The sequence below is a fragment of the Erpetoichthys calabaricus genome, chromosome 8 (assembly GCF_900747795.2).
Source record: "Erpetoichthys calabaricus chromosome 8, fErpCal1.3, whole genome shotgun sequence".
NCBI lineage: Eukaryota > Metazoa > Chordata > Cladistia > Polypteriformes > Polypteridae > Erpetoichthys > Erpetoichthys calabaricus.
This window is the reverse complement of record NC_041401.2, coordinates 159,046,583-159,070,399: the sequence shown is the minus strand read 5'-3', so window position 1 is coordinate 159,070,399 and position 23,817 is coordinate 159,046,583. Positions and strand designations below refer to the sequence as shown.

The window sequence follows — 23,817 nt, the reverse complement described above, 5'->3', positions numbered from 1 at the left end:
CATTTTCAATGCATACTTTTTCTAAGGTATTTTAAATGATACAAATTATGTGAATGAAACAGGTGCATTCACTTAAGTCACACTATATAAAAACCTAATTGATTGTTGACACAAAAAAAAAAATCAGGGCAAGGGTTTGTATACTATTTTTTTTGTTTTGGGGGAAATTCTAATGTGCTCCCCCAACCCTACAAAAGTAGCATACAAAATGATTAAAAAGATTTTATAATTTTACAATGCTACTTTAAAATCAGCTACTTAATCTTCATGCCATGAACCATGCTAATGCAGACTTAGAATTTACTGTAAAAACTTTGCCACAATATCTCAAATTATCAATACTGCCAAAGATGAGACTGTTACCTACCTAAATATCTTGTGGAATTGCAGGAAAAGAATCGAATTAGAAACCTTAAAACTGCCATGTTCCATGTGACCAAACTAAAAGTGTGCACAAGTGCCACAACACAGAGAATGGTTTCATTTTTTTCTGCACCATTAAGTTGCCTCACAGCAAAAATGTGCAGTGTGGTTACACTGACATCACTTGCAGGAAATTACTAATTACAACATTTCAACAGAGAAGAAGTTGTCTAGAGAAGAGTCAACGCATTGTTGGAAGACCAGCATGGGCACATCTGGACATGCCCCATGTTCATTTACAAGAGGGTTTTCCAGAAGAGGTTCAATTAACAATATACTCATAGAAATACATTTGTTTCGGACATTGCAAGCATAAGACTGGATGAGTTGACATGTGGATTATGTGACACAAGTAACATGAGATTTTTTTCTTGAACTTTTGATTTTGTTTGCTTCTGTCCTCATGCTGGTCACTACAGACCCCTATTATATCAGAACATGTGTTATCACCATTCTGCATGAAAACATGAGATTAAAAGTTTTCTTTCGCCAGCACCAAAAACTACATGCATAAATAATATAGTTGAAAAATATAATTTTTGGGTGGAATATTCCTTTAAGTTTCCCTCAAATTAGGGCCTAAAGGCACAACTTTAAACAATAAAGAAGCAGGTAAGGATTAGCATATGTAGTGAGAGATTTACCAGTGTTTCACAAATTATTAGTAATCAACACGTGTAATCACTACTTAAAATTAAACCAGATTTTCCAACAAAATTTACAAAGAAAGATTTAACACTCCATTTTCAATTTTTATTATACACAGGAAAATTAAAACAAAAAGAAAACCTTTCTCATTGGAGGAGTCCCATTCTTAATTTTCAAAAGCAACTTCATTATCTTCCTCTCCTTCTGTTCCTCTGGGCTAAGAGTAGATTCATCAACTTCTACCTAATAAGAGACAAATAAAATTGAATTTTAAAATAGATTTAAAATTACTACCATTAAAGAAAAATCTAAAAAATTTGAAAGCGTTTATTTGATTTTTATTACTTACCAATAACTTGTCGAAGTACTGGATATCATCAGGTTTAAGGAAAGGCAGATTGCCAGAGGGTTGGTCATTTAAAGTCTTCATGGAACGGTCTTCTGTCTGCATGTGAAAGCCAGTCATTCCTCCAATAGGGGTTGGTGTGGCAGTAAGTTTACGAGCTGGTGTGCGGATAGGGACATAGCCTGCAGGAGGTGGCAAAACCTATACCAAGAGTACAATATATATATATTAAAAAAAGAGCTTCAAATGCAGGTTAACAAATATAAAACAATCTGTTTCTGATACAAATATACAGGCATGTGAAGATCCTTAATGGCGGATGCAGAAAAATAGATAATATTCCATTTCAAACCAAAAAGATGGAGGCCAATCTTAACAGCAACAAAGAAAAATGATTAAAAATTATTTCAGGATCTGCAGAGACTGAACTTCATTTAAATTCATGGAAGAAGGTATTACTGTACAGGTGGGAAACATTGCATTTAAGGCTCAAACAGTAATGGCTGCATATGACTAAACGATCTAGGCTACAACACAGCTGGATATAGCACATAGTGTTTAGAATTAAAAATTAGTTAAATATGTGGAAAAAATATATCATAACAGATTTAGTTCATATGACTACAACCACTCCATATTTATTGAACTAAGTTTATTAAATTAACATAAATACATGACGACGATACAATAGTATAAATAACAATCTTCTTAAATCTGAAAAATTCTCTTTTAAAATTTTTAACATGTGCTCAAACTGCTAGTTGTTTGTTTAACAAAAGGTATACCTTATAGCCTTCTGGAAACATTGCATCAAGCTCCTCATCTGTAAGAGGTCGATTTCTTTCATCAATCTCTCGCTCCCACCGCCAGGCTTGTAATTGCTCTGGGGTCATGCTCATTAAGTGACCTGAAAAAGAATATTTATATAAATATTCTGTCCAATTTAAGCCAGTTGTAGGTATTATCATAGTTACAAAGCTGCTGCAATAAAAATTCGGCAAAATGTTCATCTCAGAATGATGCAGAGAATTACTTATGGCCATGAGTTAATTAAAACAGAAAAAAAGGACATTCACAGTTAAAAGTCAGCTAAGAGCACAATTTCTATACTGTTTTCTCTGAATAGTCAGAAAAAACAAGGTACAAACCTTGGAAACTTGCACTCACTTTAATCCTTTATTCTAGATAATGCAAATTACAGACTAAATTAAGTACTATATGTTTTCATCAACTAAAAGAGTAACATGGGCAAAGTACGTTAACATTTCCATACTAAATTATTAATGCCCATCTTATTATTGCAAATCAATGTCTCCCCATGTTACAAGAGTACTTTTCACGGATTCTGTTCTAAAGCCAAAGTTGTTAAAATTAACTCTTTTAAAAATACACTAATAATTTGGCAAATAAAACCAACAATAACATTAGAAAGACAGAAAATAATAAATTTCAAAAGAATCTACAGTAATATACACAGTGATGCAGTAAGTTTGTAAGAGATGTTTCCAGTGATGCTGATATCCCTGAGCAGCAATGTCTGATGGCCTTCACCTGATCTCACTTTGTGCGACTTCTTCTTGTTGGTCTATCTCAAGTCGAAAGTATGCACACACCAACCTCAAAACCTTTAAGCCCTCAAGAACACTATCCACCACAAAAGTGTCGCTATTCCCCTTGAACTGGCCAAACGAGTCATGCAAGCTTTCAGAAATTGTTCAAAAGAGTGCACAGTAAAACTAATGATGGCCACCACCTTGAAGACACCATTTTTAAAACACAGTAAAAAAAAAAATCTATTTTGTATACCATTTCTTATGTCGTAATGAAACTTATTTTATCTTGTAGTGTTTTTGTAGAATAAACGTTTGAAATGTGATACTTCTTTTTGGCCTACCCTGTATATTTCACCAATACTACACTTGCAAAAGAAACATGATGCCTAAACCTAATCAGTCTTTTTAGCTTGTACTCAATTAATTTTAACATTCACATTTATAGGCAAAACCTTCACCACAAAATCTCCCACTAACAAGTTTAAAACCAGATTGTAATTAAAAAGAACTACACTTTAGAAAAAGATCAACTTCTGGCAGCATTTCTAGCTTAAGGTAATAAATCCTTTTACCTGGTGTAGGTGTGGACATGTTCATTGCTGGGGTTCCAATTGGAGTCTTTCCAGGAGTAAGGAGTGGAGTAGATGAGCCAATTTGACTTGCTGGAGTTTCATCCCATCTAGATTTCCTTTTACTGGCTCCAGGAGTTGGTGTTTCCCCAATAGAGTCACCTCCACGATCTGTACGAGGGGTCTCTGCCCAACCACTGCCATGACCAGGCGTCTCTGAAATGTACAAAAAGTACAGCAAGATTACAAAATGACGAAATTGCATTTTCAAAAGGAATACCAAAACTGTACTATAAATGTGCCAAATTAATACCTAAACAATACATTTTGCCTAAATCAGCCAGACATGGCACCACACCCACACCACTCTAGCCACTTGTCGTTATCTCTTTCAGAATTGGACCATGAAACCATACAACAAAGATCAATAGAGAACAAACAGTAAAAAAATTTTTGTTGCACCTAACTCCTCAATGCTGATCCATTGGTAAGGCAATGCCAGGTTTACGTGTAGTACTTCACATGAAAGTAGCAGAAAACTATATATCTTAAAAATAACAGCTGTACTGCCAACAGCAGCACAGAAAGAAATGAAGACATTTGCATCTGAATATCATCACAAGTCCAACGCAAAAGGTGCTGGGGAAATACCTACCTACCTGCCTACCTACCTACCTCCCTCCCGGCCTGTATAATTATTTACTTTCAACAAAAAACACAACAGTGCTATGTCTTTCATTTCCTAGGAACATCTGAGTACTGGGGTGTTTTCCGATCAAAGATTTTTACTGAAGCACTATTTAGTTGCATGAAGTTAAATCAAATGTGAAAAACTGGCTGTGCAAAAATGTGGGTACCCTTGTAATTTTGCTGATTTGAATGCATGTAACTGCTCAATACTGATTACTTGCAACACCAAATTGGTTGGATTAGCTCATTAAGCCTTGAACTTCATAGACAGGTGTGTCCAATCATGAAAAAAGGTATTTAAGGTGGTCAGTTGCAAGTTGTGCTTCCTTTTGACTCTCCTCTGAAGAGAGATGGCATGGAATCCTGAAAGCAACTCTCAAAAAATCTGAAAACAAAGATTATTCAGTATCATGGTTTAGAGGAAGGCTACAAAAAGCTATCTCAGAGGTTTAAACTGTTAGTTTCAACTGTAAGGAATATAATCAGGAAATGGAAGGCCACAGGCACAGTTGCTGTTAAACCCAGGTCTGGCAGGCCAAGAAAAATACACGAGTGGCATATGCGCAGGATTGTGAGAATGGTTACAGACAACACACAGATCACCTTCAAAGACCTGCAAGAATATCCTGCTGCAGATGGTGTATCTGTACATCATTCTACAATTCAGCGCAATTTGCACAAAGAACATCTGTATGGCAGGGTGATGAGGAAGAAGCCCTTTCTGCACTCACGCCACAAACAGAGTTGCTTGTTGTATGCAAATGCTCATTTAGACAAGTCAGATTCATTTTGGAGCAAAGTGCTTTGGACTGATGAGACAAAAATTGAGTTATTTGGTCATAACAAAAAGTGCTTTGCATGGTGGAAGAACACCACCTGCAACCTACTGTCAAATGTGGTGGAGGTTCCATCATGCTGTGGGGTTGTGTGGCTAGTTCAGGGACTGGGGCCCTTGTTAACATCAAGGGTCTGATGAATTCAACCCAATATCATCAAATTCTTCAGGATAATGTTCAAATATCAGTCACAAATTTGAAGTTATGCAGGGGTTGGATATTCCAACAAGACAATGACCCAAAACACAGATCGAAATCTACAAAGGCATTCATGCAGAGGGAGAAGTACAATGTTCTGGAATGGCCGTCTCAGCCCCCTGACTTGAATATCATCGAAAATCTATGGGATGATTTGAAGAAGGCTGTCCATGCTCGGCAGCCATCAATTTGAACTGAACTGGAGAGATTTTGTATGGAAGAATGGTCAAAAATACCTCCATCCAGAATCCAGACACTCATCAAAGGCTATAGGAGGCGTCTAGAGGCTGTTATATTTGCAAAAGTCGGCTCAACTAAGGATTGATGTAATATCTCTGTTGGGGTGCCCAAATTTATGCACCTGTCTAATTTTGTTATGCTGCATATTGCATATTTTTTGTGAATCCAATAAACTTAATGTTACTGCTGAAATATTATTGTTTCAATAAGGCATGTCATATATTAACAGGAAGTTGCTATATATACCCATGCCCTTCTTGGTACACAATGAGTAAAATGTGACTTGTAAAATACTACAAAGACATGGTAGAAATTCTTTTGGTTTTACAAGACTAAAGTTGAACAATGTGGTTTGAATACTATGTGTTACAGCATGTTTGGCATAAATCTAACACTGCACATCACCAAGTGTCTATGGCAGAATCATGTTTTGATGGATGCTTTTCAGCAGCAGGGAATGATAATCTAGTCAGGATTGAAATGAATATTAATACTACACAAAACAAACAGATCCTGAAGGAAAACCCTTCTCACCCTGCCAGAAAGCTTAAACTGAGGATAAAGGTTATCTTTCAACTGAACAATGACCCAAAGGAAAATGCCACAGCAACAAAGACGATGAATCCCCCTGATTAGCCCAGACAGAGTCCTGACCTAAACCCCACTACTAAGCTTGCACAGGTTAAACAATTTTGCAAGGAGGAAAGGGCAAATTAATTCATCACTCTGCAGAATTAACAGGAGACTAGTCTAAAGAAGACTATTTCATGTAATAGCTGCAAAATGTCATTCAAATAAGTACTGAATACTGGATTGATGAATACAAAATGCTGACATTTCAGTTTCTGGACTTTAATTTTTTAAGGGCTTTTTAATTTTCTTTCAATTTTGAATGGTTGGAGTGGTAGCTCTGAAGCCAGGGATCTGCAATTGGAAGGTTGCTGGTTCAAATCCTATAAATGCCAGAAGTGATTCCACTCCATTGGGCCCTTGATTAAGGCCCTTAACCTGCAATTACTCCACCCTGGGTATGACGTTAACCTGCATCTAGCTCTGTAAGTAGGCCCTCCAACCTGCAGGGAAAATTTGGGAGTTGGTGGCAGCCACCATAAAATACATTACACTGTCCCATTCCATCTGAACTAGTGTGGTACTGAGGTATCACCCATTGAATGGCTGCACTCGAGTCCTAATCTGGGATCCTGAGGTGGTTTGTCATGTGGTAGGTGCAGCAACATCAGCGTATGCTCTTAAACTCTATTTTGAGCAGCACTATGAAAAAGAGTGCTTGATATAATGTACTAATAAAAATCTCAGGCTGTTACAATCATTTGTGTATAAAAAAAAAAAAAAAAAAAAAAAAAAAAGATTGGGACGAAATACTTTTTTAGGGAACTTTGTGTGTATGTATATAAATGTGTCTGTGTGTACATACAGTATATACGCAAACACACATTTTTTTGCAGTTCACTGGGAAGGCTAGGAATTGACTGTAACAACTACACATACTGTATTTTAACAAACTACATACTAGACATGCTGAAACAAATTACATATGTTACTTAAATTTAATATCGTGGTTAAAATGTATCTAGTTGGAAACAAACAAGAAGAAAGCCTTAATTATAATAATCATTTAATTCACCACTTTTATAACTCATAAAAGAAACGATTTGAAAATAGGCATATAAAATACATTCTATCCACAAATACTGTGATAATCTCATAAACCTGAAACAAAAAAAAAAAGAGTTACTTAACTGTACAAAACCACAGTATCGTTAAACATCAACTAGGCTACAACATGCATATAAAATAGCACAAGCTTTATTGTGCGGAGCTATTTACAAAAACTGACCTCTTTCTGTCTTGGGAGTCTCATCCCAGCGATTCTTTCGAACACTGGATGTTGCACCTCCATGTCCAGGGGTAGCATGCCCAGGTGTATCACCTCTGCCAGGTGTAGCTGCACCAGCTGGAGTGTGACTGGGTGTTGGATCCCACATGCGTGTACTGGGTGTGGCCCCTGGTGTCTCACTGCCTTTTGCTCTTCCAGGAGTCTCATCCCAACGGCTTTGTGACGGTGTATGCCCTGGAGTCTGCAAAACATTTAATTTATTCTATTTTTTCACATTTTGATTTCCCACTGAATATTGTATGAACTTTTGAAACCAGCACATGCAGACAGTAACTCTCTATTTTCAAGTTAAAAAAATTAATTCTCAGCAAGGTTATGGGAAAAATTATTTTTTGAAATAAACAAAAAATTATAAAAAGACAAATGATTGGGACACTTTGTATAAATTGTTAGATACCTCAAAGTTATAAATCATTTTCAATATACAAACTTGGCACAAGCAAATTAATGCCAAGGGTTTTTTTTTTTTTTTTTTTAAATACTGTATACTCAATGTGTTAGTAAGAAGTGTGTCGCTGATGTGTATCACCCACAAAGCTAAGGATACTATACCTAGTATAACCAAATTTACACAGCAGGAATAACTTTCAACATTTTTGGACTATATATAGTGCTGGGCGGTGTACCGGTCCATACCGAAAACCGTTTATTATTTTTGTTAGGATATGGATTTTTCTTATACCGCAACACCGGTTTAAATTGCCTAAATGACGTTCGGAACGTGGCACAGCGGGAAACTGTTCCAAGTGGGGACCTTTTTCACTGCTACACCGCTAAATAGGTAGTGTAGGTATTGCGCGGTGAAAATGGACAGAGCACATTCCGAAACTGAAGCTGTAGCTGACGATAAAGTTGAACATGACGACACAGCAGAACTTTTGCCGAAAAAAAGGAGTAACGTCTGTTGCCTGGAGATACTTTCGTTTTAAAAGGTCGGCTGTGGACCATTATGTTCAAATGTGTAAATACTGTCTCTATACTACTAGATAATACTGCAAGCCAAGTTGTACTTGTTTTATTTGTTTTCAATACAGTGTAATGTACCTGGGTACTGTGTAACAGTGTGACGACATGTTGACTTTAATCTCGACGCTTACAACAAGAATAAAGTCGACATGTTGACTTTATTCTGGACATTTCTACTTTATTCTCGCCATTTATGTCAAGATTAAAGTTGACATGTTGACTTTATTCTCGTAATTTGTCATTAAAGTAGAACATCGTAAACTGAACTTAATCGTAAAATGAGTATTTAATTTACTAGATTTTCTCAAACCCCGTCTTAAGGTATACAGCACATTAAATGGTTTGTGTTAAGTGTTCCCCGAGCCATGTTAAATCAGTACGTGCTTCTTAAACTGACTTCCTCTTGTACTGAGGAGGCGCCGCAGCGATCGCCACACACAATACATTCACTTTGTGATATTCCTGCTCTCTGAACATTCAGAATGCTGAGATAAATACTTTATCATTTTCATGATGAAATGCATTAAAGCATGTATTAATCATGTGGGGGCACGGCGGTGTGGAGGTTGCACTGCTGCCTCGCAGCAAGGGTGTCTCGGGTGTACCCTGCCTTGAATTTTCATGTTTTTCTGGTGGGTTTACTCGGTATGCTTCAGTTTCCTTTCAAAGTCATGTAGGATGTGGGGTTTTGTTATGCTATATTGACCCTGGCTGGTGTATGTTTTGCTCATATTCACCCTGCGATGTGCTGGCGTTCAGGATTTGCTCCTGCTTCACACACAATGCTTACTGGGATGGGCGCAACCCTGAATGGATGGCATAATTGAACATGCATAACGAAGATATTTTTAAAGTTCTGAACACTCTGTGGGCTAAGTTTATAACTAGTTTTAATTTCACAAAGACGTTTATCGTGTGGTGATTGGTTATGTGGAGAAAGAAAAAGGGATGATAGGAACTGGGGTTTTGGTATGTCAGACAGACAGCACGAGTGCAATAAAGAAAGCCTACTCAGAATAACATCCATTGAATTCTGTGTTCGTGTCTCCGACCACCAGATCACAAACCCAGCGTTTACACAATACAGTATTTAAGTTAAACCTTTGTGATACCCATTCATATATCCAGTTTTTTCGAGCCTCGTCACACCTGCCATAAAGTTCTCTACATTGTACATACACCTGGGGACCCCTTACTGCGAGGGAGCAGCACTATCGCCTCACTACCGTGCATGTTTAATACCTGCTTTAATGCATTTCATCATGAAAATATCTATTATTTATCTTAGCATTCTAAATTTTCAGAGAGCAGAAATATCATGAAGTGAATGGATTCTGTATGGTGATCGCTGCCTGAGCCTCCTCTTAGTGCGGAGGAGACATGTTCAGTGCAATACAACTTTTGACAAGCCCCTCTGGATATTTTACTAAGTCTAAATGCCTCTTTGGATGGTTGAAAATATGTTGTCAAAATTATAGTTTAAGTTGTTTGCAAAATTTGTTCAATAAAAAAGGTTCTATATTTTGACTGCATCTGTCATGCAATGTGATTCCTTCTCTTCATTAGTGCCACCCCCTTGAAAAATCACTTTATGGGGCCATGCAAACCTGCATTAATACTTGTGTGCACTTTAAAAAATTTCTTTGTACAATGCTCATGACAGTGGATTAGGTTATTCTTAGCAAGTCTACTGCAGTAATTGCAGTGGAAAATGTGGTTAGCATCCACTCATAAATGGGGGTAAAAAATACCGTGAAACCGGGATAATTTCGAAAAATACCGTGATATAGAATTTTGGTCATACCGCCCAACCCTAAAAATATACCTTAAAAAATAAACTATGCATTTTCTAGTAAATCTGTGGTAATGTTATTATTCTTAATCAGAAACCATCAAATTGTAGCAAACCAGCTACAATTACATAAAAAAGTCAAAGCAAAAAACAGCAAAGTCAATTTTCAAAAATGGTATTCTTTGTTTTGAATTTTTTTTTTGTTCTTTATTTCGCCTTATACAATTTCTTGTATTAGGAATTTGTTAGTTTTCGCATACCCCTTGGTGTCAGAGCGCTGGGTCAGCCATTGTACAGCACCCCTGGAGCAATTACAGGTTAAGGATTTTGCTCAAGGGCCCAGCAGAGTAGGATGTAATTGCAACTGGTTTGGTACAATTTCATGTTTTTTTGATTAATGATTATTTGGTCTTTGATGTTTTTCATTGACATTAAGTTAGAAAATATATGCTGTGCTGGGATTTTTGTTCTCACTTATTTGAAGATACTGTATAGCACTCCTCAGGTTAAGTGGTCTTAACTCTTTTAGGGCGGATGTCAACTTTTGTCGACAGGAGGGGTTGAGGGCGAATGTCGACAAAAGTCGACATCCAGGGACAGAGGGCGACAATCAGCTGTTAATGGCGACAAAACTCACTGTCACATCACAGGCATTCCCTCTCTGCTTGGAGGAATGTTAGACTCGTTGACTCAGCAACTGATCCTTAAGTGTGTGTGAGTTGCAATATGTAAACAAATAGAAACAAAGGCAAGATGGCATCAACATCTCACGAGGGAGCGAAGCGAGTGCAGAAAAGAAAATACTCAGCAGATGACATTTTGCGCATTATCGCAGAGTCGGACTCTGATTTTTCAGAGTCAGATTTCATTGACAGTGATCAGGAGATCGAGGAAGAGGTTGAGGAGTCGGCATCAGCCAATCAGAGACCAGCCGATGCCGCCCCAGCTGCTCGGCTGGCAGCTGAGCGCATTCGTGCTGCCGGTGCACCTACGGCAAGGTTCGCATGGGAGGAATACCCAGAAATTGATCCATGGGAGCCAAACTGGCTACCGGACTTCACAAGAAGGCACGGCTTGCTGCTGGACACAACGGATTACAAGCCGCTGGACTATTTCAATCTGTTTTTTCCTGAGGCAGTTTTTCAGCTGATATCTGACGAGACAAACAGGTATGCAGAGCAATTTTTTGAATCGCGGGATGCGCTTGCTCTGCATTCTCGTTTTTCGAAGTGGAAACCTACAACAAAAGACGAGATGAAGGGCTTTGTGGCATTGCAGATAGAGATGGGACTGGACTGGCAATATAATTTCAGGGAGCAATGATCCAAACGTACTTTGTCACCTGGTGGCTTTGGACAGGTTATGCTGCGTGATAGGTACGTGCTGCTGCAAAGCTTCATTCACTTTTGTGATAACCAGAAGCAAATCCCAAGGGGTGAGCCAGGCTATAACCCCATGTGTAAAGTGCAGCCAACATATAAACAATTTTATCAGCCTGGCCGTGATTTGTCTGTGGATGAATCAATGATAAAATATAAGGGACGGCTTTTTTTCCGACAATATATGCCAGACAAGCCCACCAAGTATGGCATAAAGGATTTTGTACTGGCAGAAGCAAACACTGGTTTCTGCCTGAAAGTAATTACTTATACTGGAAAGCATTCTTTTTCAAACAGAGAACTGTCCTTTGACAAGTCAGGTTGTGCTGGAGCTGCCTCATGGCTAGGAACATTTGGGACATGTTGTGCACATGGACAATTTTTATACATCAGCCGAATTTTTCATGGAGCTACAGAGCAGGGGAATTGGAGCTTGTGGCACAGTGAGGGTGAACAGAAGACACATGCCTTTACAGTTGAAGCCAGACAGGCTGAAGTTGAAAAGAGGCGACAATCCTGTTTTCATGCGGGTGGATAACTTGGTGGCATTGGCATGGCATGATGTCAAACGGGTGACTTGTCTTACTACAGTTCACACCAACAACTTATGTGAGAAAGTAATTTGTTCAAAGGGAAACCCAGAAGGTATGAAGCTGGACAAGCCCGTTGCACTTGAGGAATACAGTTGTAAGATGGCTGGAGTTGATCGACTGGATCAGATGCTGGGGTCATATGCTTATGGCCATAAGTCCACCAAGTGGTACCACACTGTGTACAATCGCATGCGTGAGATTGCACTCACAAATGGATATCTACTATTCAAGCAAGCAAACAGTGACAGCACTATGACTGTGGCAGATTTCCACAGGAAGGTGGTTGACAGCTTGCTGGCAGAATATGTTGGAGTGCCTTTGGCAAAGCAAGGAAGGTCAGCACAAAGAGCAGTGCCAGACAGGCTGACTGAGCGCCACTTTCCTGCAACATATGAGGACAAAAAGTACAAGCCTGACTGTGTTGTGTGCAGCAACAGACAACTGAAAAAGAGGCACCAGTGCAACACGTATTGTAAGCAGTGCAACGTGGCAATGCATGCAATTGGCTGCTTTGAGCGATATCATACTTTGCAGGACTTTGCTTTGTAACATGTACAGTATGTGAAATAATAATATGTTAAATTATATAGTATGCAGGCTCATACAAAATGCAAAAGTTATATTAATCAAAAATAAATATTTTTTGTTGATTTGATATGTTAAACAATTGTTTTGTGTTCTTTTTTTAAAAAAAGTTTTTGGAAAAATATTCAGCCCTGGGAGAAAAGAAACAAAAAAAAAATTAGCCCTAAAAGAGTTAAGAAACGCCTATTAATTTGAGATTATTAGCACACCTGAACATTTTTCTTTTTAGTGCTGTTTTAATAGAGGCCATGTGTCTTTTAGAAGTAAAAATGAAGACTACTTGCCTTAGGAGTGTTTTAGAATTTTCAACTGTTGGTAACGCTTTATTGTGAGTATCCCATCCACAGCATATATGCATATTGTATAATGTATAAACTTTAATGAGACATAAGGAATCCAAAGTATATCTTTTGGTCCCAGTTTGTCTCGCCCTGATGAAGGGGTAAGAGTCTCTAAAAGTGCTGGACTTGATGAATAATGCGTATACTCATTGATATAAGTTTCAATCATGGATACTATTGGGTCCAATGATTTGGAACATTTTTTTTTTTTATTTAACACCACAAATCCAGGGACTAATTACCTTATCTAGCTATGTTTTGAAAAATTGGAGAATGCTGGAAGACTTTGTGCTCTAGTAAAAACAAAGTGTAGGCCGAGTAATTTTGTTTACTAATGTAAACAGATTTTTGAAAAATGATCAAGCTGTTCTTCACTTTGTATATGAATATTATCCTAACCAAATTCAGCACATTACAGTTTAGAAATGTGTACAACATCAGCAGACTTTTAGACAGCTACAAATGATGACTGATCAGTGTACTGTGGTAACAATTAAGCAAATAGCAAAAACACATCTTTTACATGTAACTTTGAATGATTCGAGTTTCTGCTATGTAAAGCATCTTCTGATGGTAATTAAAACAAATCTAAAATCAACTGATTTCTGATCCATTATTAGCAAATGATGTCTACTAGATAGATGAAACAAGAGGTGGTTTTCCGAATACTGAAGTCAGTTATTTTTGCCAGTACAAATAAACTTACAGGCACAAGACACTGAGTAAGGATGCTGTAGATTTTTCAGATATAATCCATTAATCAATGAAAAGTAAAATTTACTAATACAACGAGAAAGTTCTTAAACGTATTTTTATTTTTCTGTTAAATTTCAGATACAAATACTCATCCTCTGATTAAATTTAGGGTTCAAAAATGTCAAAAGAATAAATGAAAATAAGACAGCACAATATCAAAGCAATATGCACATTCATATTCAGTACACAGAAAATAATTACCCTAAGTTCTTGTCTATAAGCCGGACTCATGTATTAGCCGGAGACCAAAAATCATACGAATTTTTAAAATAAAATCGTATCATAGATAAGCCGGACTCATGGATAAGCCGAACGTACTATAACCTATAACTAATAGAAGGGAGGGAGGTCAGTGGTCTCACTCGCGCCCATTTAATTTCTTTAACCCCTTAACCGCCCTCTGCCGGATATATCCGGCACCGTTGTTTTATTGCTAACGCCATACTGCCGGAATTATCCGGCACATTTGCCTGTGGTTATATGAATGCCTGGCAAGTAGTATAACTGACGGTTTGGCGTGGGTATTATTACTACGTTGTATTTCGACAAGTCTGTGGCTGTTTTGGCCGGTCATGTGACGTGATTCGCATGTAACAGCTGTGAATATGGCGAAACGTAATCTGACTTCAAGTGAGGCTTTGCAGGCGATTTTGGACAGTTCTGATCATGATTGTAGCAGTTCTGAAGAAGATTTTAGCGACAGTGATGAGCAGCAACGTGCGCTGCATGATACTGTGAATGAAGACGCATCGGATGACGGCGCTGAGTGGGTGTATCCCCAGCATCTCAGCTGGGCTGCTGCCCGTGGTGAACTACCTTTTCTGCATTCGTTTGAGGGAACGTGTGGCTTTATTGTTGATGTAAACAATTACACTGCTGAGCAGTTTTATGAGCTGTTTGTGTCACCTGATTTGATCAGACTTTTTGTTCATCAGACAAATCTGTATGCAGCACAGTTTATTGAGAAAAATCCCAATTTACCTCCACATTCCCGTGTTCGTGCTTGGTTTGACACTGATGAAAACGAAATGAAAAAATTCATTGGGATTTTGATGTTGATGGGAATAATCAGAAAACCAGATATTGAGATGTACTGGTCTACAGATCCTATGTATGCAACACCTATTTTTGCAGCTGTCATGACACGTAACCGATTCTCTTTGCTGCTGAAATTCTTTCATTTGAATGACAACAGAAACGAGCCAGATAAGAAAGATTCAAACCGCGACCACTTGTTCAAGCTACGTCCTTTGATTGATCATTTATTTGAAGCATTTCAGTTGCCCTACATGCCAGGACCGTCAGTTGCAGTTGATGAAAGTTTATTGTCATGGAAGGGCCGCTTACAGTTTCGACAGTATCTACCATTGAAAAGGGCACGGTTTGGTATCAAGATGTTTTGCTTAGCTGAGAATTCAGGTTACATTTATAGATTTCGTGTATACACTGCCAACTTGCACAACATTTAGTGGTCAATACTGCTTGAATAAATGTAAAAAATGTAAAAAAAAATTAAAAAAGTAAAAAAACGAAAATTGTTCAGATTTCGCCTGGCGTGGGGAATATTTAGGGAGTTGGCGGTTAAAGGGTTAAGGGGGGAGAGAGTGTGAGATATTGCCGTCTCTCTCACTCCCCGCATGGCGCGGTTGGAGCGGCCGGAGCGCGTTCTTTCTGCTCTGGGCGTCGCCGAGTCAACACGAGCGCGTAGCGGTCATTTAAATTGTGATTTTATATGTAAGCATATTTAAATATATATCGCGGATTTCTGCGGACAATGGGTCTTTTAATTTCTGGTACATGCTTCCTCAGTTGGTTTGCCCAGTTGATTTCATACAAGGGACGCTATTGGCAGATGGCTGAGAAGCTATCCAGCTTACTTTCTCTCTCTCTCTCTCTCTCTCTCTCTCTCTTGCGCTGACGTAGGGGGGTGTGAGCAGGGGGGCTGTGTGCAGCTGCTTCCTGAAAGAAATGCTGCACGGAGCTTCGCATACTTAAAAGCTCAAAGGGCACGTATTGATTTTTTTTTCTCTGTCTCTCTCTCTCTCTCTCTTCCTGCTCCTGACAGAGGGGGTGTGAGCTGCCGCCTTCAACAGCTTTGTACTGGCGGTGCTTCGCATACTTAAAAGCCAAAAAACCCTATTGATTTTTTTTTTGACTGCTTGCTTTGCACTCCTTTGAAAAGGAAGATATGTTTGCATTCTTTTAATTGTGAGACAGAACTGTCATCTCTGTCTTGTCATGGAGCACAGTTTAAACTTTTGAAAAAGAGACAAATGTTTGTTTGCAGTGTTTGAATAACGTTCCTGTCTCTCTACAACCTCCTGTGTTTCTGCGCAAATCTGTGACCCAAGCATGACAATATAAAAATAACCATATAAACATATGGTTTCTACTTCGCGGATATTCTTATTTCGCGGGTGGCTCTGGAACGCAACCCCCGCGATGGATGTATAAGCCGGACTTATGTATAAGCCGATATTCTATTTTTTCATTTTCACAACTTTTTTCCTTAGATAAGCCGCGGCTTATTGACAAGAACTTAGGGTAGATATTTTTGTGCTGAGCCTTTTATATCCAACAAATATCTGCTAAACAAAACTAGAGGAACACGGAACAGAAATATAAATCAATATAAACCCATTCTCCGATAATCATGATTTATCTCGATATGGATTTTTTTACAAACATTTTGCTGAATATTTCCAAGAACTGGGAGAATATTTGACACCAAAAAGTTTTAATATTATATTATTTTACAGTGTATTGTGCACAAGGGGCATTTTAAGAAAACAAATATACAGCTCAAAGAAGAAAACACAGACTTCATCTTACATAAAGTCACAACTTTAACTGTTTAATTTTCACAAAGTAACCCAAACTCTTTCTCAAAAAAATAGTTTACTGATCGCAAAGGACAATGGATAACATATCAGTACTATGATGCAGCAAAAGGTTAAAAAAAAAAAAAAAAATCACAACACAACACAATATAATTAGTAGGCATAACACTGAGTTCACTTATCCAGTATTCCATATGCCCCAACCCTGACTTTTGGAGTATAAAAGCATCATGGCATTTAACTGATCAAATTGGTGTGAATTTTCAAGGTTGGCATACTGCAACCGAGTTGTCTATGGTGTTTGTTTACTTTCATATGGTGTTTCTGCACATATTCTGGCTTCCTCTACGTCGAATGGCTGAGAAAATTACCTTTACGTTGTGCTACATGTTTGGTACTGTCATATACATGCCATGGCAGCTCAAGTAACTGAGGAGTGAAGAAGTTTAGTCCCTTAATATAACATATTGTACATTTCAAAATGTAAATCTAACACTGGCAATAATGTAATTCTGCCAGCACTAGTCTTTAAAAAAAAAAAAAAAAAAAAAACCTCTTTTAGGGCGGATGTCGACTTTTGTCGACAGGAGGGGTTGAGGGAGAATGTCGACAAAAGTCGACATCCAGGGATAGAGGGAGACAATCAGCTGTTAATGGCGACAAAACTCACTGTCACGTCACAGGCATTCCCTCTGTGCTTGGAGGAATTCTAGACTCGTTAACTCGGCAACTAATCCTTGTGTGTGCGTGAGTTGCGAAATGTAAAACAAAAGCAAGATGGCATCGACATGTCTTCGAAGCGAGTGCAGAAAAGAAAACACTTTGCAGACGATGTTTTGCGCATTATCGCTGAGTCGGACTCTGATTTTTCAGAATCGGATTTTATTGACAGTAATCAGGAGATCGAGCAAGAGAGTGAGAAGCCGGCATCAGGTAATCGGACACCAGCCGATGCCGCGCCAGCTGATCGGCTGCAAGCTGAGCGCATTCGCGCAGCCGAAGCACCTACGGCAAGGTTCGCGTAGGAGGAATACCCAGACATTGACCCGTGGGAGACGAACTGGCTACTGGACTTCACAAGACAGCATGGCTTGGTGTTGGACACGACAGATCACCAGCTGCTGGACTACTTCAGGCTGCTCTCTCCTGATGCTGCTGTTCAGCTACTGTCAGACGAGACAAACAGGTAGGCAGAGCAATTTTTTGAATCACGGGCTGCACTTGCATCGCATTCTCGTTTTTCAAAGTGGAAACCCACAACAAAAGACGAGATGAAGGGCGTTGTGGCATTACAAATAGAGATGGGACAGAACTGGTGATATAACTTCAGGGAGCATTGGTCCAAACGTGCTTTGTCCCCTTGTGGCTTTGGATAGGTTATGCAGCGTGATGATAGGTACGTGATGCTGCAAAGTTTTATTCACTTCTATAATAACAGAAGCAAATCCCGAGGGGTGAGCCAGGCTATAACGCCATGCATAAAGTTCAGCCCCTGCTTGACATCGTGGAATCAACATAAAACAATTTTATCAGCCTGGCCGTGATTTGTCTGTGCATGAATCTATGATAAAATAAAAGGGGTGCCTTTTTTCTGAAAATATATGCCAGACAAGCCCATAAAGTATGGCATAAAGAATTTTGTACTGGCAGAAACAAACATTGGTTTCTGCCTGAAAGTAATTACATATACAAGAAAGTATTTCTTTCAAAGAGAGAACTGTCCCTTGACAAGTCAGGTTGTGCTGGAGCTGCTTCAGGGCTATGAACATTTGGGTCATGTTGTATACATCTGGACAATTTTTATACATGCCCAGAATTGTTCAAGGAGCTACAGAGCAGTGGAATTGGAGCTTGTGGCACTGTCAGGGTGAACAGGAGATGCATGGCTTCACAGTTGAAGCCAGACAGGATGAAGACGAAAAGAGGTGACAACACGGTCTCTCTACAGTACACACTAACAATATATGTGAGAAAGTGCAGCAACAAACAATTGAAAAGTAGGCACCAAAGCAACACATATTTTACGCAGTGTAATGTGGCAATGACTGAAATCGGCTGCTTTGAGTGAGATCAGACTTTGCTGTGTAAAATGTATGTGATATGTATGTGAAATCATATAGTATGCTGGCTCATACAACATGCAAGACAGTAACATTTGTCAAAAGTAAATATTTTTTGTTGATTTGATATGTTAAACAATTGCTTTGTGTTCTTTTTTAAAAAATGTTAGTTTTGGAAAAATATTCAGCCATGGGAGAAAAGAAACAAAAAAAAAAAAATTAGCCCTAAAAGAGTTGATCAAAGTTCCGGTAGTGTAAACAAAGAGCTACATGTTTTACCAATGAGCAAAACATGATTAGAATATTTGCATTTACATTATATAAAGTGGAGTAACACACTGACAAAAAGGAATCTGAGAAGTCGCACTTTGCTGTTAGACAAATGGCAAGAAAAGCTACTTTAATTAATTCATACCTTTTTATTTTGTCCTTTAATTAAAATGAGAAACTGCTCGTCTTAGTTTGGACAGTAAGCATGGAAAGGGAATGGTTTGAAAAATTAATTAGTTGGAATACATAGGGATGCTATGATCAAATGAGAGCCAAACGAATCGGCCAATTCTCACAAAAAAAGAAAAAAAAGGCTATCGATGATTGATAAAAAGGCTGTTCACAAAACAAAACGATATTTTCAGCCGGTTTTTCTAAGCTTTATGCCAATTTAGTTACAGTTTTGCATTACGAAAGGTATTATGGCTGGTGAGTCAGCATGTGTCTTTCTTTTGCAGCAAACTTCCTGCTGTGTAAACAAGAGCAGAGAGTGAAAGCTTGTTTTACAAGTGAACGAGAGGCAATGGGTATATTAGCTTTTACATAAAAGAATGTGGAGTAATAAACTAAAGAAAATTAATCACAGAAGTTGTCCTGTGCAACTAGACAAACAGTAAGAAAAGCTACCTTAAGGAATTCAGACTTTAATTTTGTCCTTTAAATTACAACGGACACTGCATGAGCTTGGACAGCAAACTTGTTTAAAATGCAGCAGTTTACACTTTTAATTAGAACAAGGGAAAAAAAAAGATGAATTTGAAATTACTGCTTAGTAAACAATAGGATTTTTTTAAAGATTTGTATTGTGTTTATTACTTCTTGCTGTGCATCATACAGCACAAGTACTAATTAAAATGGTAATCCATATTTATAATTACACCTCAGGAATTATGAATGTCTAGTTGAAATGCAGAAGAAAAAAACACCTGTATAAAAAAGTAAATGTATATTTTAACAGCAAAAATCTTTGGAGCAATTAATGATTTAAAGTGATTAAAACTTTCAAGTGCATGTTTATTTACATTTAAACAGCACTTAATTGCCTATATCAAATAATGGTGTGAGAATAAATATATATATTTTTCAACTGAAAGAAGGTGTCTTCTTTTCCGCATCACCATAAAAACTATAACAGGCCAAGTTAGTCAATGCATTTCCCGATTGTACCTATGTTTGGGCTAAGTAAGTATAACCTGCAATTTAACTTAATGTGATTCAGCTCTCTGTTGTGCCCTTTAAACATGTTAGTTTGCTTTGCACAGTGCGACGGATGACCCAGTATGCCAGGCTGGCCAGTAGATTTGACTAATATATTCAAGTTTGGCTTTTTAACAAGGTTAAAACGTGTCAGAATATGGTGAGAACTGAAGAGGCTCAATTGGATTTAACTCTTTATAGAAATCCAAAAAATCCATGTTAAATATCACAGGCCATCAGTGTACATAAGCAAGTGTGCCCCGTTTACCAGAGAATTAAATTAGTGTACCTGCATTGGATTGGGTAAATTTCACAAGCAATCAATATGGGAAATATGAATTTCTTTCATAACTTGTGCAAACTTGTCCCCTCAGCGGCTCAGTATGAGTGTGCAAACTGATAACTGTAAACATTTAGTATCCCACACTCCATTAATAAATAAAAACACATGCTTTTATACATTGTCATGTTACAAGAGATAAAAGTGAGGTCAAACCGACATGCTGTGACCTTGGTAAAGTTGTAATTAGGTATCCCCAAAGCACACTCTTGTCATTTTATTGATCTAGCTTCATTTCATATGTACGTGAAAACATCCCGCACATACAGATTATTTTCTCGTACATACAGGATAGCAGTTATCCCATATTTTTTTTCATTGAGTGGTTATGAGCTTCCCTAATTTACATTTAAGTATTGATTTTTTGGGGGGGTTAGAGATATGGTGAAAACTTTTTTTTTTTTTAACTTCAGATAAGTATATTACAGAAAAACAATAAACAATATGACAGCTTGTAATAATGAAAAGCATTTCCTTTTTGGATAAATATTATTTGTACATATTGTTTTAGTTAAAGTATGTATTTTTAAAAAATTATTTAATTTAGAATTTTTATGGTCACTGAACAATACATCTACATAATTTCATTTCATTAACAGAAAACGAAAAGTTAACACCTGTAGTCTACAGTTTAATTATAAAAATACTAAAGTTAACAACTAAATATAGTACATAACACTTCTGTGTCTGGTTATGCAGGAGCTTAGTGTAAAACGTTTTTTTAAAGGGACAGAGGAGGGAAAAAAAATTAATTGGTATCAGAATTAATTGATATAGTAATGTGAAATCTGATCTGTATCGGCATTAAAAAACAACACACCTGATCGGAGCATCCCTAAAATTACACTATTGTGAAAAAACAAACAAAATTTGGAAAAGTACATTTATCTAAAATAACCTGTCGGCGGACAAACTCCATCTACTGGTGCAATGACCGCACATGATTAACGGCAGCAGCACGGCAGGTGATCCTAAAAGTGTTAAAAAATAATTTCCTAACCAAGTTCTACACTTCAACTGTCAAATACAATTTAAAATGTAATTATTTAACAATCTAAGATATCACAGTTAAACAGTAAAATCATTTACATCAAACCCCCTAACCCCCAAAAAACAAACCCCTGAACATGCACACATGACATCTTACCCTTGGATTCAACCATAAGTAAAATTAAACATAACTCACATCTGCCTGATCCCAACTGGACACTTTTTTGGGAGTAGCATTAGCACTGCCAGGTGTCTGCTCAGCAGTTTGATCCCATCGACGTTTGCGTTTAGCTGCTGCGGCTTGGGATACTGCTGACCCATTAACAGCTTTAAGATCACCGGATTTAGCTTTTTCGGCCAGTTGCTGACGTATTTCTTTCTGTTAAAATAAACAAATAAAATGTTAAAGCTGGATCGGGATCAGAAACACAGTTTGCAACGATGACACCATTTTGTTTTTACTTTTGGTCACTATAAAATTCACTTTATCAATACACTGTAAATACATTCGTCAGGCTTAACAGATGTCAACGTTGTTGTGTCTTGTCACACTTGCTTATGTTTTCCTACCAGCAGCTGTGTAATTACCCACTCTTGATAGCTTTTCCACATTTGCATGGTCACAGGGAGGGATGTGAGAGAAATACGATTTAAAATTTTAGAGGATCTCAAGATTAAAAATAAAAGTTCAGGAAATTAAAAAATAAAAAAAAATTAGTATCTAAACCCCAGCACACTAAAAAATAGCAGTTTTTGGTCAGATTTGGCACTCAGTATGGCAAGTACAATATTTATCTCACACACACACAAACTCTCTTTCTATATATATATATTATCTATCTATATATATATCTATATATATATATATTATCTATCTATATATATCTATATATATATATATATATATATATATAAAATCCCTATGTGCATCCAGGTGTCCGTGTGTGGGTGTCTTCTGGTGAAGTGCGCAAGCGCGGGGCACGGTGCGATGCGCGATATTACTGTCAGAGAAAGTTAGAGGCGTTTTACGGAAATACAAACCAGTATTACTGCGAGAGGAAATTAAAGGTACACAATACAGTGACGCATATTACAGCCACATACAAGCCAGTATTACTGTCAGAGGAGATTAAAGGCATATTACTGATGCGCACGCCTGTATTACCGCCAGAGAAAATTAAAGGTATATTACGGACATACAAGCCAGCGGACGTACAAGACGGTATCCTTCAATAAGGGCACGCACAGGCATCCTTCAATAAGGGCGCGCACAAAAAGGCGAGCCTCAAAAGGGCGACCTCAATTGGGCGCAGCGAATAAAGGTGCCCGTAAATAAAGATCTGCACCTTTGTTGCTCTTCACATATTCCAGAGCCATTTCAACTAAATTACCTACGAACGCCTTTATTCGCCGCGCTCAAGTGAGGTCACCCTTTTGAAGCTTGCCTTTTTGTGCGCGCCCTTATTGAGTAGAGCCGTACAAGACAGTATTACTGTCACAGAAAATTAAAGACACACAATACACAGTGGCAGCCCACGAAGAACGGTCAGCTCAGCAAGTAATCAACAACAAAAGAAAGGCTGAAAGAAAGAAAAATACGACCAACAAAAAGAATGAGGTCAGAGTCCCTTGCCATTTAATATAGACTGTTCCTACTAATGTTTATGCACTACTGTTCTAGCGCCCGTTATTGTAACAGCTAAATGATTAGTGTATATATATATTCATTGTATTCGTAGTCTGAGTCTCGACAACCTGAATTGTGTGGGTGGTTACCTACCAGGTAATGCTTGTGGTTGGTCTGCCATTTAGCAAACATCCAAGTAACGCTTGTGGTTGGTCTGCCATTGACCTGATGAGCCCAAATGAGGGCGAAACACGTGTCACGTACTCTTTGCTTTATTTGACAGTAAAACTATGCAACATTCCATGATCTGCTTCTCGAAAAACTGAAAGAGGGCACCGTGGCGGATGCCTGCCGAATGGCAGACCAACCACAAGCGTTACCTGGTAGGTAACCACCCACACAATTCAGGTCGTCGAGACTCAGACTACGAATGCAATGAATGTAATTACTTCGGACCTACAGGCTGTCAAATAAACGAACTACACGCCGTGGCGCAGTGTAAAGGAACTTTGTCTCTGACGCTGATGTCCAAGGTTCGATTCCACGAGAGGGGAGCAGTAGAGTGTGTACACCTGATGAGCCCAAATGAGGACAAAACACATGTCGCGTACTCTTTGCTTTATTTGACAGTAAAACTATGCAATATATATTATATATATC

General features: G+C 38.0%; 1 protein-coding gene across 2 annotated transcripts in view; it reads right to left on the bottom strand.

Moving 5' to 3' along the window:
• sf3b1 (splicing factor 3b, subunit 1) overlaps positions 1-23,817 on the bottom strand; it is an 84,372-nt gene that overhangs the window by 30,355 nt on the left and 30,200 nt on the right. For both annotated transcript variants that reach the window (XM_051931048.1, XM_051931049.1), the window contains 6 exons: positions 21,727-21,905; positions 7,362-7,602; positions 3,543-3,755; positions 2,203-2,324; positions 1,421-1,618; positions 1,213-1,314 (listed from right to left, as the gene is read on the bottom strand). In XM_051931048.1, the coding sequence (XP_051787008.1) occupies positions 1,213-1,314; positions 1,421-1,618; positions 2,203-2,324; positions 3,543-3,755; positions 7,362-7,602; positions 21,727-21,905 (1,055 nt within the window). The remainder of the gene's footprint in view (positions 1-1,212; positions 1,315-1,420; positions 1,619-2,202; positions 2,325-3,542; positions 3,756-7,361; positions 7,603-21,726; positions 21,906-23,817) is intronic.